The sequence below is a fragment of the Carassius carassius genome, chromosome 1 (assembly GCF_963082965.1).
Source record: "Carassius carassius chromosome 1, fCarCar2.1, whole genome shotgun sequence".
In the NCBI taxonomy this organism is placed as follows: Eukaryota; Metazoa; Chordata; class Actinopteri; order Cypriniformes; family Cyprinidae; genus Carassius; species Carassius carassius.
The window spans coordinates 47,087,112-47,107,287 of record NC_081755.1 but is presented as its reverse complement, the minus strand read 5'-3'; the positions used below and the strand labels follow the sequence as shown (position 1 = coordinate 47,107,287).

Genomic DNA, 20,176 nt, shown 5'->3' with positions numbered 1-20,176 from the left:
AATATCCACTTAGTTATCACCAAAACTCTCTATATTTTGCTGTAGATCATTTAACCATTACTCTGCCTGTCCAAAAACCATTAAACCATTACTCTGCCTGTTTGTTGAGGTGCCTTTGTGCAGAAACGCTGCATGCAAAGTCATTGCCTGATACGGCAGCGAGGCAGCAAGTCAGCTGCCTAAGTTTTCGGATGCAGCCATTCTCATGAAACTGATTCCATTATAATTGCTATTAATATTATAAACAGTGCAGAATGATTTTTGTTTATTAAAATATTTGTTGGCCTTTGTAAAATACGGGACAAATCGTGTCACGTATTGATTTGATACAGGGCGCTTAATTTTACCATTAAATACGGGACGGGAATGCAGCGAAAACTTTTCAGTTGATGGGAAACCGATTGCGCCCTCGTGACCTTTTGTAAAATGTATTCATGAAAAAGAACTGCACAGATACAGATATTATAATCTTAACCCTAATCTATTGATAAACAATCACCTGTCAGAGATCTGCAAGAAATAGGACCCAAATTCAGAATGAGCAGACAAGGGTATTTTATTAACAGAAACGTAGACTGGAACAGCTGGTGGAATTTGCATTGAAACCATTCAAACAGAGGGACTGGGCAGGCAACAATATGGGCAGGAGGGATGACCACTGAGACCGTCCGATAGGGCCACGTACTCGAGCATGGAGGAGGCAGCTCCAGAGGAAAGACCAGGCAGGCACACAGGAAACCCATAGCTTGAATTGAAACTCACTCAAACTTGACATGAGAGAGGTGATCAGCTTCCAGGAATAGGGGGTCAGTGACCAGGGAATCTAGGTTAGGACAATACAGGACAATACACAAATAGACGATACTCAAAACGACACACAGAAAATTGAAAACAAAATGTGAACAAAAGGCAAAATAACCAAAACTATCCAAAGAAAAAATCAAACTATAATAGAGATTACAAAATGTTTCTCTTCAAACTACGCAGAACATTTGACATTTATTCGTACACTAAACCGAGAACCGTTTTTGTCGGACACGACAATCATCACCAATGACATCATTACGTTGAGCGCAAAAGAACCGGTGAACCATTTTTTTTTCAACTTGTTTATTGAATCAAACTGTTCGAAAGAACTGGTTCGCCGAAAAGAACCAAGCTTCCCATCACTACTGGTGATCCGAAAACCGATGCAACCGGTTCTTGACTCGAGAATGAGTCAATTGTTTGTTAGTTATCTGACTCGAATCTGTGTTCATCTTCAGTTCTCTCTTCACAGCAGTTCAGACAGTGTAGTGTTTAAAGTTTTGACCCTTTAAAGTTTGAGCATATTGTTTGCAAACTGCAATTGATTATTTAATTAAAAACAAAGTAGGTAATATGCCATGTTGTTTTTGTTGTTTAGTAGCAGTAAGATGCAGTTATTAGCCGTGCCCACTGTATTTTTTGTTGGTTTTCATGAGACCCCCCCCCGGAATGACCAGGACCTCCCATTGCCACCCCCCCGCCCCCCCAAATCAAAATTGTCTGGAGCCGCCACTGTTTCGATTTTGAATAAATACTGCTCACAAGTTTTCATTCATCAATAAATCCTGAAAAAAGCATTACAGTCCCCCCCCCCCCAAAAAAATAATCCCATTTTTACAATTTTTATTAGTTTGCATGCATGTGAGCTTATGATCAAACAAAATGTTTACAATTATGTTTGTATATGATAGTTTTATAAATTTCCCACAAATTATTAAATATTCTCATATTTTCCCCAAATTTCACGTAAATTTTCAAACTTGTAATTTTCCTAAATTCCCCAGATGAAGTTCCCATGGAAATTTTCCTCCCCTTTGCAACCCTGGGTATGAAAACAGCTCCTTTTTGACATTCAGTTTAATATGATAGTCAATTGCATGCTAGATTAATCCAAGTTCTATAAATATATAAATGTAAGGAATTATTTATTTATTATTATATTTCAAAATTAACTTAATGAATAATATCTGAAATAATGGTTTTCAAGTTAAATAAAAGTTTAAAATAAATGTTTTAAGTTAAAAATGGAGAGAAACTTTAGGAAATATTATATAGAGAAAATAAAAGAAGGAAAAATAGCCAGAGGCAGAAGAGAGAGAACAGGCTGGAATTTAATGAAACTAAGAGATGCAGCACTTAAAAAGGCCTTGAAAACAGGCCTTTTGACAGACTCACTTTTGCACAAAGAGCTCAGAAACAAAGTTACCACACTGTTACGAAGAACTAAAGCACTTTTTTTGTGAATTTAATTGAACGGAAACACTAAAAGACTGTGGCAAACCATTGATAAAGTAACTGGTCGGAAGAGTTGTAAAGATCATAAATTAGAAATTAATATTAATGGAAATCTGGAAACTGATGCTCAAATAGTGGCGAATCATTTTAATAATTACTTCTTAGAATCAGTCAAAGAACCAGGAATTCAAAATAGAGACTCAAATAATTATGTACGAACATCTGATTGTATTGATTTATGTACGAAGTCTGATTGTATTTCATATGAACAAAACATGCTAAATTTTAAATTGGCAAACGAATTTGAAATAAAAAAAATTATGCAATCATTGACCAATTCCAAAAGTAAAGATATTTAGGGAATGGACAATGCTCTTCTTAAAAAACATAAAGAAATTTCTGTAACTCCTATCACATACCTGATAAATAAATCAATAGAAGAAAGCTTTTTTCCCACTGTTTTTAAAACCGCAGTAATCACTCCAGTATTCAAATCAGGGGACAAATATGAGGTCTGCAATTACAGGCAGATTAGCATACTTCCTGTTGTCTCTGGAAAGATTGCAGAGAAAGTAATTGCGGAGCAACTAAAAGAACATTTAAACAAAAATAATATGCTACATCCCACGCAATTTGTATATAGAAAACACCATTCCACCGAAACTGCATGTTGTTACTTTATTGAGGTGGTGAAGTCAAAGCTGGAAAAGGGCGGGGTCGTGGGCGCCGTGTTTTTGGATCTAAGCAAGGCGTTTGACACGGTCAACCACTCTGTGCTACTGAGGAAGCTGAGCAACTATAATTTATCACTAAGTGCACTACAGTGGGTAGAATCATATCTCAGTGACCGTGTCCAGTGCGTAAGAGTCAAAAGTAAGTTATCAACATCTAAGGCTAATGACATGGGTGTCCCACAAGGCTCTGTTCTTGGGCCATTGCTGTTCGCGCTTTACATAAATGATCTTCCTTCAGTGTGGGGTGAGGTGGACATGCAGATGTACGCAGACGATACTGTAGTTTACGTGCATGGAAGCGATGGGACCAGTGTAGCTAATAAACTAACCAATGTTATGGGAAACATCTTAAATTGGCTTTTCTCCGCCTCGCTCATACTGAATGTAAATAAAACAGTAGCAATGCATTTTACCAAAACTCAACGACTGAAGTCCTCCTTTCCATGCATTTATGCAAATCAGAGTCAAATAAAAGTATTGAAGGAATTTAAATATCTAGGCCTTGTTTTGGATTCAACCTTCACTTTCAAAAAACATGTTAAGAAAATTTGCAGCACACTAAAATACAGTTTGTCTGTTTTTAGACATATTAGGAATACATTGACTCATGATGCTGCAAAAATTTACTTGGAGGCAATGATAATTACTCATATTAATTACTGTATTTCTTGTTGGTCACAGACGAGTGAAACAGCAATAAAACCTTTAAAATATTTATATAATCAAGCAGTTGAAGTATTAGACAAAAAGCCACTGAGATATCATCACTGTCTGATTCTTGGAAAATACAGCATGTTAAACTTTGATAATATAATTGTGTATGCCAATGTGCGATCAGTTTTTAAAATTTTAAATAATATTGCGCCTCCTCCCCTGAAAACATTTGTCCAGCTCTGTTCTGAACAGATGACTAGGAGCTCCAGGTCCACAAGTTGCAATGATTGCAGACTGCCTAAACGTGGCTCGGCCTTTGCACAGACAGCCTTCTCATTTAAAGGCATCGAAGAATGGAACAAACTCCCACAAAGTCTGAAACTTACCTTAGACTTGAAAGATTTTTCTCGCAATACTAGGAAAGTGCTATTGGAAAACCCGTCGTGTCAGCATAGATAACGGTGTATGTAAATATGATTTTTAGTTAAGTTTTATTGTAGTAACTTTGGTATGATTTACTGACTGATGGGTGTAATGGAGAATGGTTGAATGAATGAATAAATAGTTGTATTTGAGTGACTAATTACATTTTATATTGTATGTTTTGTATTGTAATTCACCTGCTCGGGGATTGGAAACTAGCTTATAAACAAACAAACAAACTCCTTTGAGGTCAGAAGCAACAGACTTGTCTGTGAAAGCATTGCTTTCTTTTATTTCATTTGATTTCATCTCAGGCTGTGGCTGGAACTCTGCTGTAGTTTTTGTGTTTCTGCTCGTCTCATCTCTTTTTTTATGTTCTTGTTTTTTCTCTTTCCTTCAGTGATTCTGCTTATTAACAGCAGGTGCTTGTCATCACTAATGCACAATCAGCATTAATTAAACACATTATTATCTAATTGACTGCATTTGCACTGCGTGTAAGGGGAAATGGCAGTGTTCCCAGGTAAAGTTATCCATAAACTTTATTTAACCAAATTAAACTGCATGATTTAAAAAGTGTTAAAAATAAAACTCAGTGTTAAATGATTTTGTCATTGTCAAAAAGAAGTAAAACAAAATTATTCTGCAAATCTGTTCAATATTCAGTCAATATCAGACAACAAAGTTAACCAGCTAGAACAGCGGTCTGTCTGAAGGCTTGTGGTCAGATCAATAATTAATAATGTTATTTCCAGGTGTAAACAGAGAGTTGAAAGAAGGATATGAAAGTGATAAGGATGGGGTGAAGAACATCTGCACTGAAACGGATAATTCATTTCAGGTGAATGTTCAGAGGAAACTGTAGAAAACTGCATTCATACACTAGTATAGAACAGGGGTGCCCAATCCTGTTCCTGGGGATCTACCTACCTACGCCAACACAGCTGTCTGTAATTATTAAGTGCTACCTAAAAGATTAATTAGATGATTCAGGTGTGTTTGATCAGGGTTGGAACTGAATTTGCAGGATTGGGCACCCCTGGTATAGGATATTGAAATCAGTAAGGAAAAAAACAGATAACGTTCATGTTATTTTTGTCTATTAAACAGAAAGAAAACAAAGATGTTGAAACAGCAGGAGTCAAAGCCGATCAAGATAAAATACAGCATCTATTTCACAGACTTTACCTTGGAGGCAGGCGCCACAATAAACTGAGAGCTGCAGATGTTCTTCAGATAACTGAACATTCGTTACAGCCTCATGAGTCTTGTGTTGAAGAGGAGCTGGTTCAGACTTTCATTGAAAAAATACTGATGATGGACTACAGAGCAAGATTCATCAGTGTTAAGGAGACAAATGAACAGGATCAACAGAGAGATGCTTACTCGTCTGAAGATGAGGGTGATTTGTTTGAATGTGTTCTTCACATTACTTCGTCAAACACAGTTATAGGCCAATCTGAGCGAATCCACCCGATGGATGTTCAGATGGCGGTGTTTCATTGTGCTGATGGTTTCCTGAAGCAACTGATGGTGACTAAACTGTCCCAGTGTCAGTACGCTCTGCTTCTGCTTGTTCCTGATCCAGTCACAAAACAGATTGAGTTTCCTCTCTGGACATTCAGACAAATCAACAAGAGCTGGAAGACGAGAAACACCAACAATGAGACCATCAGTCAATCCCATCCGATCTACAAGACACAAACTCCTATGGTGTTTTTCTTCAGGTTTGGCTCTGTGTCTTCATCCAAGTCTCAGCTGATGAACAGTTTGATCAATGAGAAACACAACACGTTCTTCCACAGGAACTGTCCAGGCAGCTGCAGAACCAGAGTCCTGATGGATGGAGTGGTGGAGATTGCCTGGTTCTGCCCTTCTGGGAAAAACACAGATCAATTCACTGACTGTGTTGCATTCTGTAATCTACACGGTGATTCAGGAGACCATGAGAAACAGTTGCAGATCCTCACTGAAATGGCCTCAGTCATTGTTGTTCTTTTGCCACGACTGGACAGGAATGACAGAAGTGCAGCAATGATGAATAACCTGTTTGGAAACAAAAAGCCACTCATTTGTCTTTTTACGGAGGATGAATTTACTGTAATGAAGATAAAGAAAAGAAAATTCAAAATCGGTTTGAAATACAGAAATCAGTCAGATGTGTCTGAAGAACTTAGAAGAACTATAAAAGAGTGTCTCTCAGAAACATCTTCCACTTTCAGACTTGAAGATGTGTCCAAGCACTCAGATATCAGAGTAGATGAGGAAGATGATGACAGCAGGAGAGGAAGAGCAGCAGCACAGCAGATGATGAGTTTACTGGAGAATAAAGATCTGACAGAAATCAAGGAATTATTTCTGCCTCATCAGGGGAAACTGTGGCATCAGTGGAGTCAGAAGAACAAAGAACTACATCGACCTCGAGGAGAAGAAATAAAAATGGAAATAAGTACAAAAACAATAGAAATGAATAAAATCCGTGAAAAACAGCATGAATCTGACATGAGTAAGTTTATGAAGATCTTTATTAAAGAAATGGACTCACATAATGAACATGGAAAGATGTTTTTCCTCAAATGGCTCAGAATCCTTTTGGATGAACATGCATCAAGTGACCTTTCTGCTCTTCTTCACAAATATGATAAAGCATGGTCAGCAGTCTTGAAACTGAAAGACAGCAGTAATAAATCTGAACAACATAAAGCTAAACAAACTGAACTTGAGAAAATATCTGAGGAGCTTCAAGCTGCTACCTTTGGTCTGGAGCACATCATGAGGGAAATCGGTCAGATCTATGAATCATGTTCATCTGTGAAGAAGATCAAGAAAGACCTGGAGGTTCACTTCTCTTCTCTCCCGAGTCTTGCAGCACAGATGATGATCTCTGGATTTCCTCTGGAGCTGATGGATGGAGATGCTGCTCATGTGATCTGGATCTCTGCTGTTCTAGATCAACTCGTCCAGAAACTGGGAGACCAGCGAGTCTTTGTGCTGTCAGTTTTAGGGATTCAGAGCTCTGGGAAATCCACCATGCTGAACGCTATGTTTGGACTTGAGTTTGCCGTCAGTGCAGGCAGGTGCACCAGAGGAGCTTTCATGCAGCTGGTCAGAGTCTCAGACGCGATGAAAACACAGATGAAGATTGACTTCATTCTGGTTGTTGATACTGAGGGACTTCGTGCTCTAAAACTGTCTGGAAGATCAACAAGAGATCATGACAATGAATTGGCCACATTTGTTGTTGGAATTGGAAATCTGACCTTGATAAACATCTTTGGAGAAAACCTGTCTGAGATGCAGGACATTCTTCAGATTGTTGTTCAGGCCTTCCTGAGGATGAAGAAGGTCAGACTGAATCCCAGCTGTGTGTTTGTGCATCAGAACGTTTCAGACGTCACAGCTGAAGAGAAAAACATGGAGGGAAGGAGACGACTGCAGGAGACACTGGATGAGATGACAAAACTCGCTGCTAAAGATGAAGTCTGTGATGCAGAATGTTTCAGTGATGTCATTAGATTTGATGTTCAGAAAGATGTGAAGTATTTTGCTCAGCTCTGGGAGGGCAGCCCACCAATGGCACCACCAAACCCAAACTACTGTGAGAACATTCAAGAACTAAAGAAAACTATTCTTTCTCATGCCGCAAAATCACATGGAATTATGCTGAAAGACTTAACAGTTCGTGTTGAAGATCTCTGGAAGGCTTTACTGAGTGAACGATTTGTCTTCAGCTTCAGAAATTCTCTGGAGATCTCAGCTTACAGGAAACTGGAAACGGAATACAGCAAGTGGTCCTGGAGTCTACGCAGTGCCATGATGGAAACTGAGAACAAACTGCACAACAAAATAGAAAATGAAGTAATTCATGAGATTGAGAGAAAATATCTTGAAACACAACTGAAGAAGACAAGTGAAGAAGTAGAACAATCAATGTCTGATTTCTTTGAAAATGACAAAGATAAAGATATACTGATTCAATGGAAAACATCATTTAAAATCAAAATCGAAGAACTTCAGGAAAACATTGTGAGGGACACAGAGAAGAAACTAAATGAGGTTCTTAAACAGCGAGACTTGAAGAAAGAGATTGACGCTCAGAGGAAACATCGTGAAGACACTCTCTATGAAAAGAGCAAAGAACTTGCCTTAGAGCTCAAATATAAAAATAATAATGAAGAAACATTGAAGAAAGAGTTTGATTCCTTTTGGGAACAGTGGACAAAGGAGATCATCACAGACACCTCTCCAATCAAAGAAATTAACATAATGAGAGATGTGAGAGAGATCCTCAGGGACATCTATGGAAGTGTTTCTGTAGATCACTCGAGGGAGAGCAATGAGTACAACAAAGTTGTCACTGTGCAGAGTTATTCAGAATATGTACAGTTAAAAAAAAACAGTGGATTTAAAGGACAGGTTAAACATGCCTTCAGCTCAGCTTTAGGTTTTGATCCTTTACATAATGAGGATGAAACCCAGATAAGATCATTTGTCACAGATGTTGTTCAGCAGACAGACAAAGAGATTCAGTCATTTAACATTTCAAAGATGGGCTATAACAAAAGCTGCATTCAAAAACTCACAGGTTACATCAAGGCAAGAATAATACAACATGAGGAAGGATGCCTGAAATATGTGTTCAAGAATGAATTCTTCATGGATTTGGTTCTTTCCATCTGTGAGAGAGCAAACAAGATGATCACTGACGAACACACAATGTTTACAGAAGCCAATAATCCTGTCAAATATGTTCAGAAAAAGAGAGAAGAGTACTATAGTATTTTCCAGAAATACTGTCAAGGAGCAACATCAGCTGCTATTTGTGGTGAGATCATCTGTCAGAAACTTAAAGATCCCATCGAGCAGAGTGTCCACAAGAAGACTGCTAGAGATCTGGCAAATGAAATGAGAACAGAATGTCCATCACTAAAAGAAAACCGATTAAAACTGGAGAAGCACATCCTGGAGACACTGGCAGAAGAGGAGGACTTTGACAAATACATGAACTACATTCATAATCCCAGAGATCACTTCAAGAGTTTCATTAGAGATGAAGTCAATCGATATATCACTGCTAAGTTCAGTGAAAGTGTTTTACCAAAGATAAAGGAGAACACTGAACTCCTGCAGCAGAAGATCATGAAAGCAGTTCATGAATCTACTGGACATGTCAAAGTGAATAGAGGAGATGAATCTACTGAACATTTTCAAGAGAAGAGAGGAGATGAATCCACTAAATATGTTCAAGAGAACAGAGGAGATGTTGGTTTGTGGTTAAAGAGTTTCACACAGCAGCTCTCAGATGAGCTGATCTTCTCTGAAAAAGATCTCAGTGGAGTGAAATATGATGATTTTGATTTCAAACTCCTAGAAGATGTGATGAGAAAAGAACTTGATCATGTGATCTCTATTTCTGACAGTAGTTTCAACACAAATACTTTTAATGAAAAGCTGGACTTAAACTTCAGACCAGATGAGCTTCTGTTTTCTCATTTCTGTCAGTGCTGTTGGGTTCAGTGTCCGTTCTGTGGAGCCTTCTGCACCAGCACAATAGAAAACCATCCTGGAGATCACAGTGTCCCTTTCCACAGAGTGACTGGAATTAAAGGAACTTCTTACTATCAAACAGATGATCTCTGTGCTGATTTCTGCACAACTTTAGTGACAAGTAGAAAACAATTTCGTGTTTCAGATAAGAGTTTTCCATGCAGTGACTACAGAAGTGCAGGAGGAGTTTATGAAAAGTGGGACATCACCCCTGACCCTCATGGACTGCCATACTGGAAGTGGTTTGTGTGCACATTCCAGGGAAAACTGGAAAATCATTATAATAAAAAATTCAAGGATCAGGGTGAGATTCCACCTGAATGGGGAATGAACGAAAAACAAGCTGCTATTCAGAGTTTGAACAAAATGATTGTTTCAAACTAATGGAACCGATAAGACTTAAACCCCCTTTTATACCACTCATTTAAAGAACAATCTAAAATATAAACATACAATTCCCCCTACATTATAAGACTTGTCGTGGCAGGTGATTCATTAGATGTGCGGAGGAACGTGGAGGAAAACAGGACAGAATCTCAACTGATGGAGCAGCAGGAAATTGTTTTTAGAATAAGAATGATTTAACTTATAACTTAAAGAATTGATTGCGTTTGGAGCTACAATCTCTCGCAAATGATATTAGGGCTTTGAGACTGCAAACATCTGCCACTAAACCTGAAAAGCCTTAAAAGGCAATAATGAGATGTACATTCTGTTAGAGTTTGCTCAACGGTTAAGACACGTATGTATACTTTTTGCTAACTGTATCATGATTGTGTGAGGAAGTGCATTTTGCAATAATGTTGCAGAATGGACCTTCTTCCTTAAAGAGTTGTACTGTGATATGTTTTAGCTTAGATGTGTTGTTTTTTGTGACTATAAAACATTATGGTTGGAACACATTCGCCGCCGCAATTTGGGGTGAATACTTTATGCTATTTACTTTTATTGTTATTTGCTTAATGAGTTATTGTTTTAATAAAGTGAAACCATTTCCTATGGTGATGCATTAAACTTCTTTTTAAAAAGTCTCTGAGTAATTATTAAGAGTTAATCTATTATTCTGCTCCATACCTGAACCTGCATTATGAGTTCCAAAGTGGCAATGACCTGAGCTGAGCTGATTTAATCTAGACACCGGTGGGAAGAAGTATTGAAGCTTCTATTGCATATGATAAATACTCTTCCTTAGATGTAACGTTTGTTCTTTACATCGGCTTCGGAGATAATACCATTATAATCTCCTAGAAGCTGCTTACATGTAGACTAGCCACATGGGAAAAGAGTAACCGTGAAGACATTGAATTAAAAGTAAATACAGCTTTTGTGCCTTAATGAGCTTTTTCACATACATACTGCTCCTCATAATCATAATATATACTTACCAATTGTTTCATTTCTGCAAATCAGTATTTGTAAATGAATGATTTGCTCTACCTATTGCTTCGGTCTTCATCACCACCTGCTGGTGAGCAAGTTAAACAGCTGGTAAAGATTATGCATCTGTAATATTGTAGGCTGTAGTTTTAAACAGACTGAACATTTTGGAAGTGAAGTCTGAAAGGTGAATGTGGATTCTTGAATTTTTTATAATGAAAATGTGTATGAACTGTTTTGAACTGAAATATTCACAGCTTTAACTATTTCTAGCCCCTAAAAATGCAAGCACTGTTAATGCATTAAAATGTAAGCACTGTCAATAATGCAGTTCAAAATGTTTAGTGCACAACATATTTTCAACATTCTTCAGAATATCAAATTGCCACAAAACTATTGGATCTCACACAGTATTACTGGATTCATGGTGCACAATGTAAATGTATTACCACATCACACTTCGTTAGACTTCAGGTGAAATCATAAAATCAGTCCACTTTATGTTGACCATTTTATTATCATCAGTAAGGAGCCAAAATCACCTGATCTTTTTTTTTCTTTTGACAAATGTTTCATAACAAGCACAAGTACAAGTAAAAGTGTCCAAAAACACAAATAAAAAGGGATAGTTCACCCAAAAATCACTTATTTTATCTTCTACACAATCGCTACCTTTGCCTACAACAGCTCTTGATGCATACAACTGCATGATGTTAATTCTTTACCTGACTCACACCTTGGTGCAGTGGTGGAATTGCATGTGTCAATGCAGGAGGTCAACACATGCACTCTAGACAGATTAATCTTTGTCCTGTTTTTGTACTATTTTTCTGTAGAATAACTACTAAAATATATATTTGTTCTCTTTTGTCAAAGCAGGTGTCTGTTTGTTATTGCATTCTCTGTTTTTGTTGCTTCTATTGTTGTTCCATCTCTTTAGTTTTGTGTTCTATTGTGAAACAACTGCCAGGGATAATGTTTGCAGCTTTAGGAACAACTGATTAATGCAAAACAAAATCAGTGTGAATGTGCGACTTGTGCATACAAAGTACAGGCAGTTACAAAAATCAGGTGGTGGTGCAAGTACAAACCCAATTCCAAAAAAGTTATGACACTGTACAAATTGTGAATAAAAACATAATGCAATGATGTGGAAGTTTCAAATTTCAATATTCTATTCAGAATACAACATAGATGACAAATCAAATGTTTAAACTGAGAAAATTTATCATTTTAAGAGAAAAATAAGTTGATTTTAAATTTCATGGCATCAACACATCTCAAAAAAGTTGGGACAAGGCCATGTTTACCACAGTGTGGTTCTTTTTATGACAGTCTGCAAACGTCTGGGGACTGAGGAGACAAGTTGCTCAAGTTTAGGAATAGGAATGTTGTCCCATTCTTGTCTAATACAGGCTTCTAGTTGCTCAACTTTCTTGGGTCTTCTTTGTGGCATCTTCCTCTTTATGATGCGCCAAATGTTTTCTATGGGTGAAAGATCTGGACTGCAGGCTGGTCATTTCAGTACCCGGATCCTTCTTCTACGCAGCCATGATGTTGTAATTGATGCAGTATGTGGTCTGGCATTGTCATGTTGGAAAATGCAAGGAGACAGCGTCTGGATGGGAGCCTATGTTGTTATAGAACTTGGATATACCTTTCAGCATTGATGGTGCCTTTCTAGATGTGTAAGCTGCCCATGCCACACGCACTCATGCAACCCCATACCATCAGAGATGCAGGCTTCTGAACTGAGCGCTGATAACAACTTGGGTTGTCCTTGTCCTCTTTAGTCCGGATGACATGACGTCCCAGTTTTCCAAAAATAACTTCAAATTTTGATTTGAACAGTTTTCCACTTTGCCACAGTCCATTTTAAATAACTTGAAGCAGCGCTGCACAGAATGATCACTTGTATGATATATATCAAAGCATATATCAAAGTACCGCGAGAGCGATTCGAATGCATTGGATCCGTGTGCTCTTTTAACGCTCTCGCGTTACTTTTATGTCATACAGTGATCCTTCTGTGCAGCACTGCTTCAAGTCAAACGCTCCTATCAACTTTGTGTGATTGCTTCGGATATTGGTAGGTCATAAAATCGCGTCGTATATCACCTCATCCGTATGATGTTCAGATAAACTCACTCGTGACGTGTGCATGGACATACGATCTTCCGACCATCCAAATTCACACCGCGTACGCCCGCCTTTACGCGCAAAGATTGTTCCAGATTCTCTGAATCTTTGGATGATTTTATGCACTGTAGATGATGATAACTTCAAACTCTTTGCAATTTTTCTCTGAGAAACTCCTTTCTGATATTGCTGCACTATTTTTCACTGCAACATTGGGGGAATTGGTGATCCTCTTCCCATCTTGACTTCTGAGAGATACTGCCACTCTGAGAGGCTCTTTTTATACCCAATCATGTTGCCAATTGACCTAATAAGTTGTAAATTGTTCCTCCAGCTGTTCCTTATATGTACATTTAACTTTTCTGGCCTCTTATTGCTACCTGTCCCAGCTTTTTTGGAATATGTAGCTCTCATGAAATCCAAAATGATCCAATATTTGGCATGACATTTCAAAATGTCTCACTTTCAACATTTGATATGTTATCTACTGTATATTCTATTGTGAATAAAATATAAGTTTATGAGATTTGTAAATTATTCAGTTCCTTTTGTACTCACAATTTGGACAGTGTCCAAACTTATTTGGAATCGGGTTTGTACAAGGGCTTGCACGACTAGTGATTTCTTCTAGTCGATTTCTTATTTTAAAAAAACTTACTCGACTACTTGTGGTTCATGCTACTGTAAATGAAAAGACATGAAATAGTTCTTATCATTAAATGCTTATTAATTCATAGCCTTATGCAACAATTACATATGTAAATTGTCAAAACTTTATAATTATGACATTACATATTAATATTTTCGTGTAACAGCCAGTATTTGTATATATGTATCTTTTTTTTCATAGTTATCACTGAACAAGTATGCTGTGGTAAACTAAAATAATTATTAATTTCTAAAATAATATGTAATTATCATGCAAGCAGAGAGATGCTGTGCTTATTCCATTCATTTGTATCATATCATAGCATAAGGTTTAAATCATTGCCTTTTAAATATATACAAATAATAGAATGTGTATAATGTTTTATTATAGGTGTTATTACTCTTGCAAAGCTCTGATTTCTGAGAGATGCACAGAGATGTAACAGCAATGCTGTGTTTGATTTGCGCTCTTTTCATTCATAAAGTTTACATTCATTCACTTCATTCTCTTTTGCGTGACTTTAGAGGTCTGTGTATAATATTGCGCTGATCCCCTAGCTCAACTGTTATCTAGCAAACACCAGACTGTGCCAGCTTCAGCCGAGTATTCAGGCAGAATTATTCCTTGTCCATTATTTGTTATCCGTGCGAATAACCATTATCCGTGCCATCCTGAATAAAGTATTCTGCTTCGAGCACACCCCTAATTATTACATTACATATTTTTATTTTACATGTAACATAGATAAAGTCATAGAAATTAACAGCTACACGCAATATTGTAATCCTAAAATCCACGTTGTACTTGCAAACTCTTTGCATGCATTATGGTTAATGCTTTGGCGGGGAGAGTGATCACACGGACGACAGTAATAAAATAAAGTCCCCAGAGGGGCGGTTTATTGAGCAGTGGGTTCCCTGGTCAGTCAATATTTCTTGTGGTATTCCCACTCGGCTGAATAGCATGAACAACTCACGGGCAATGGCTCTGGAAGTGGCCTTCATGAGGGGCACGGCTTCAGGGTTGCATAGTCCTGTATCACTAAGATGTGTTCATGGCCCCGGGCGGATTTCGGCAGCGGCCCAACTAGGTCCATACCGATGTGGCTAAAGGGCACCTCAATGATGGGCAGTGGCACAAGTGGGCTGGGTGGAGGCTGACGAGGGGAGGTGTGCTGGCAGGTTGGGCAACTCTGGCAAAATCGCTTCAATTCAGCTTCCAATCCTGGCCGGTGAAACCGGTCTCGAATCCGCTGTGTGGTGTTAACCACGCCCAAGGTGTTCAGACATCAAGTGCGAGTGCGCTAGCTTGATTTCTGTCTCAGCCTTGGTCCTTGGCACCACTAAGAGCCGTTTCTCCTCCCCCCGCCGCTGGGCAACTCAGTAAAGCAGGCCATTCTTGACTATGAAGTAAGGGGTGGGGTGAGGTGGCGGCTGGTGCACCTCCTCTATTACACAAACCTGAGTCAAGCAATTCTTCAAGCGCTCATCCTCCCGCTGCTCTCGGCCAAACGATCCCCCTGCTGTGATATGTTGGAACAAGTTCATATACATATTAGCAGAATTAGCACACTCACCATCCCCGTCGCTATCGGTGGCCAGAAGGGCTGGTCGGCAGCCTTCATTACGCTCTGCTCGTTGTTTGTGGCGAGCCCGGGGGTTGGGTCCTGGCTGCATTGCTGTGGCCATTAGCTGATCGAAACCTGGCCAGGCTGGACCAAAGTGATCAAGCTGCCTTAGTCTAGGACAGCTCGTACGGTTCCCCCATCCAGGCAGACGGTTCGCTCAGGGGCACCTTGCGGGACTGCTCGGTGGACTGCTTTCCACACGCGACCTCCCGGAAATGGCGGCTCGGTGGGCATGGGTTCATCGGTTTGTCCTGGTGCAGGGACCACTGGTCCATTAACTGGCCTTGAGGTGCCCTCCGCCTGTCGTCGGTCCAGCTTGGTCTTCCGTGGCGGTACCGCCACTCTGTCTCCGGCATCGGGGACAAAGGATGCCTCCGCCAGCTCCAACGCTTCCATCAGTTCTGCCAGACTGGAGTGGTTGTGCCGGTCCGTCCTTCGGATGAGACATTAAACCAAGGTCCTGACTCTCTGTGGTCATTAAAAATCCCAGGATGTCTTTCGAAAAGAGTAGAGGTGTGACCTCGGCATCCTGGCTAAATTCGCCCATTGGCCTCTGACCATCATGGCCTCCTAACAATCCCCAAATCTGCTGAATGGCTTCATCACTCTGTCTCCTCTCCACCAGTAAGCTGGTGTGTGGTGGGCATTCTGGCGCAAAATGGCTGCCGTCGCATTATCCAGGTGGATGCTGCACACTGGTGGTGGATGAGGAGATACCTCCTGACTTGGTAAGCGCTTTGAGTGCCTAGAAAAGCGCTATATAAATGTAATAAATTATTATTAATTATTATTTGTTCACAAGCCTTTGGTAGTGACGCGGCAGGGCCCAAAGCAGGCGATCGATTACCACCCTCTCAGCAACCTGTGCCGTCGCTGGGCTGTCATGTAAAAGCCAGAAGTGGGCGAGGCGAGTCAGTCGGGCAGCTTGAGCTCGGATGGGGAGGTGCTCGTCATAGGTCCACTGCTGGAAGTGTCGGGCGGCATACATTGGGGACAGCCCCACCCTGGCCAAGATTTCTTTCTTCAGTGCGTCATAATCCTTATATCGGGGTGGCGGGAGGGAGTAATACGCTCGCTGGGCTTCTCCCGTCAGGAACGGAGAGAGCAACTGTGCCCACTGCTCTTTCTCCCATGCCTCTCTGGTCGCAATGACCTCAAAGGTGTGTAAATATGCCTCCACGTCATCCTGGTCATTGAGTTTAGTGAGGTGTTGATGGGCTTGCCATCATGGCTCAGGGAGTGGGGTTTCAGGGCCGTGGTGCCACGCAGCTGCTCTACCACCTGTTCTGTCCTCTCTTGCCAGGCTGCCAGCTGCTCCGAGAATTGCTGCTGTCGGACCATTATTTACGTGAATCTCCTCCATTTCCAGCCCCAGAGGGACGCCGAGCCATGAGAGAGAGAGCAGGGTTGTGCGGGGACACTTAACACTAACTGTTAATCCGGGTTTGTGGGGAAGGGATCACTCTCTTCTTGCCCGCATTCTCCACCAATGTGGCGGGGAGAGTAGTGTAATAAAGTCCCCAGAGGGGTGGTTTATTGAGCAGTGGGTGCAAGTAGACTGTGCAGTGCTGGCGTGCTCTGGTGCAGGAGTCTTGGTTGTGCAGCATAAAGTATCCATAGGTGCGGCATGACGTACTGTTCTTCAGACACCTGAATCTGAAAGAGAGCCAGAACACAGCATTAGTCTCATTCTGGAGTCGAAGCTCAACTGTCTCTCCTTTTCCTCTGCTTAAAAGCTGTTCTGCTGATGAGGTTCAGGTGTCGGTGATCACCATGCACTGTGAGTGCAGTGTGAGTGCTGTTTCCTGGGCGATGCTAATCCCTTGTTAGCTGGCTCGTTAGCTGGCTCACCACAATGCATACTCAAGTAGTCGATTGTTTCCGACAGCGCCGACTAGTGGTTGAAGTAATCGATCACTCTACTACTCGACTAGTCTATGCAAGCCCTAGTTTGTACACAATTTCACAACCACCTTCACTGACACTGTCTTTCCTTACTTTTATAGTAATTTTCCTTTGAGTGTATTTGAAAAAAAAAAAGTTATTCTACATATGTGCATTTTAAGTTGTTTCAAGGACAAAAATAGCAAGCTTTAAACCATGTCAGTTGGCAGTAACATAAGCGTTTGTCAAGCAGAAAACAGATTCTCAATTTTTTTTTTAAATGAGGAATTTGTATGAGCATCAATAATCAAATAATTTCAGCAACTCATTTCTGTCCTGAATTAATAAGTGTTTTAGGACTAATCAATTAAATGAATAATTAAATTGCTCACCCATAGACTTGTTGACACCTACTGGTTTAAAGGGTCAGGAACGGAGAAATCAAAATTCCTTTGATCTTTTGACAGACAAGAGGTCATTTTATAAAAATAAAAACATCCTGTAAATTCCAAAACTCAAAACTATATTGTTAGTCTAAAAATTGCTTATATTGAAGCCAGTCTGTTAAAAGTGTAGGTTGTGGAATGTGGCACTCTATGATGTAATAGTGTCGATAAGCACCGCCTCAGCATAAGAAGATCAACGCCTGCTTTTATGTACATCGCTGCCTTTTTTTTTTTTTGCAGTGCATTGCCTTCCTTCTAATGTTAAGATTAGGAAAGATTGGACTATTTTTAATGAAGTTCCAGACCGTGTTTTTTTTGTTTCATTTTACAGCGGATTTGTTTACAAACAAAGCAGAATTGGACGGAGGAATTTCAGAAAGGTTGAAGCTGTGCCGAACATATCTGACAGTCACAACATGCCTATGCCTAATGTTACAGAATGAAATGACAATCCAGGAGTGTAACATGTCTGTGCAAGCTTTGGATGTGTTGATGGAGCTCCATCTGTGTTTTGATCATCATATGAATCTGATGCAGACATGGATGACCACACTCTGAATCTCATGTGTAATCAGCCCAACGGAAAGACAAGACGTCATAGGTGGGTGACATCATTGACCAGGAAGCTCTCTAGCAGGGGTGCCGGGAGTATGGCTTCGAGACGCAGCATCTCGTTCCCTTGAGGAAACATTGAGTAAACATGGTTAAATACATAACCTGAGACGTTCCTCTTCAGGAACTCGAGCTGCGTCGAACGCTATGGGGACCGAGTTTCCCACATAACCAGACATCCAAATCCCTGCCTAGTGTGTATCGGAAGAGCACAGCTAAGGCAAGAGAACAGAAGAGCCCGGAGTGGCTCGCATATCTAGGTCATAAAACCTCACAAAGGTGGAGGGCGTGGACCATCCCGCAGTGTTGCAGATGTCCTGCATGGATACACCTGCTAAGAAGGCCGTGGAGGCCGCCATAGCCCATGTGGAGTGAGCCTTGACTCCCATCGGCGAGAGGAGGTCAGAGGACTCGTAGGCCAGGTTGATAGCCTCAACTATCCAGCGGCTGAGGGTCTGCTTAGTTGCATGGAGACCCTTCTTGGGAGGACCATGGCACACAAGCAGTTGGTCTGTCCTTCTCCACAGGGCAGATCTGTGGACTTATGTGTCCAGCTCCTGAACTGGACACATACAGCTAAGCTTATTCAGGTTGGGCTCCCAGAAGGGAGGAGGGCAGAAGGTCTGCAGCACTATCGGTTGTGGTGTGACAGAGGGAATCTTTGGAACATAACCCGCTCCAGGTTATAGAAATGCTTTGGCAATGCCGGGCGCAATGTCAAGATGAGTAGGGGCCACTGAGAGGGCCTGAAGGTCTCCAACTCACAGTTACAGTTCCACAACTCGGGGCGAGGGTGAATTATTGTACCCTGCACCTTTGAAAGTAGATCTGTCCTAACTGGAATCTCCCATGGAGAGCCGTCGAGGAGTGAGATCAGATCTGAGAACTATACTCAGCCCGGCCAGAACGGGGCTACTAATAACAGCCGAACCCCATCTCGGCGTACTCTTACCAGAAGTCCCGGGAGCAGAGTAATTGGGGGAAAAGCATATAGATGAAGCCTCGGCCAAGTCTGTACCATAGCGCCCAGTCACATAGGAACTACAAAGAACCAGAGGGGACATTGCGAGGTCTCCTGAGTCGCAAAAAAAGTCCATCTGAGCCTGGACAAAAACTCTCCATAACTGCTTCACCAACTTGGCGTGAAGCATCCATTGCCCGAGCCTTGGCCCCTGTCTCGACAGTATGTCTGCACCCATATTTAGATACCCAGGAATGCATTTCTTGGCGTTCAACTCCTTCTGGTGGGCAAGAACGGCATCTGGATGTCGAATGGCCATCTGCTCTGATTGAGCTAAAATCAACCAATCATCAATATAATTTAGTATGCGGATGCCCTGCATTCGCAGTGGAGCCAGGGCAGCATCCACACACCTTGTAAATGTGCGAGGTGAGAGCGCAAGGCTGAACGGAAGTATTCGATATTGGCACCCAAAAGCGAACCTCAGAAACTTCCTGTGATGTGGAAGGCTGGAGACATGGATCTATGCGTCTTTGAGATCTTTCATGACAAACCAGTCTTTGGACCTGATTTAAGGTGCTTGCATTTTGTACTTCAGTTGCATGACTGAGCGGTTTAACTGATGCAGATCTATGATCGGACATAACCCCCCATCCTTCTTTGGAACTAAAAAATACCGGCTGTAAAACGCGGATTCCCTGTTGTGAGGAGGGACCACCTCGATGGCCTTATTCCTTAATAGGGTATTCACTTCCTGTTTCATAACCAGAGCCTGCTCAGGTCTGACTAAAGTCGGAATAACCCTGTTGAATCTCGACGATGGAGAGTCGAACTGAATGCAATAGCCTTTTTCTACTGTGT

The 20,176-nt window shown here is 40.8% G+C and overlaps 1 protein-coding gene across 1 annotated transcript; it reads left to right on the top strand.

Moving 5' to 3' along the window:
• The first annotated feature begins 4,814 nt into the window (after positions 1–4,814).
• On the top strand, positions 4,815–10,204 carry LOC132152770 (interferon-induced very large GTPase 1-like). The gene is made up of 2 exons (XM_059561645.1): positions 4,815–4,914; positions 5,184–10,204. Exons 1-2 carry the CDS (start codon positions 4,816–4,818, stop codon positions 10,002–10,004), a joined length of 4,920 nt encoding a protein of 1,639 aa, XP_059417628.1. The 5' UTR covers position 4,815; the 3' UTR covers positions 10,005–10,204.
• Positions 10,205–20,176: the final 9,972 nt, after the last annotated feature.

Bases quoted from the DNA above. Each gene is read 5' to 3' on its own strand.
- LOC132152770 (XM_059561645.1), top strand. From the start codon at position 4,816: ATGTTATTTCCAGGTGTAAACAGAGAGTTGAAAGAAGGATATGAAAGT. The intron at 4,915-5,183 runs GTGAATGTTCAG...TCTATTAAACAG, and splicing joins AAACGGATAATTCATTTCAG to AAAGAAAACAAAGATGTTGA.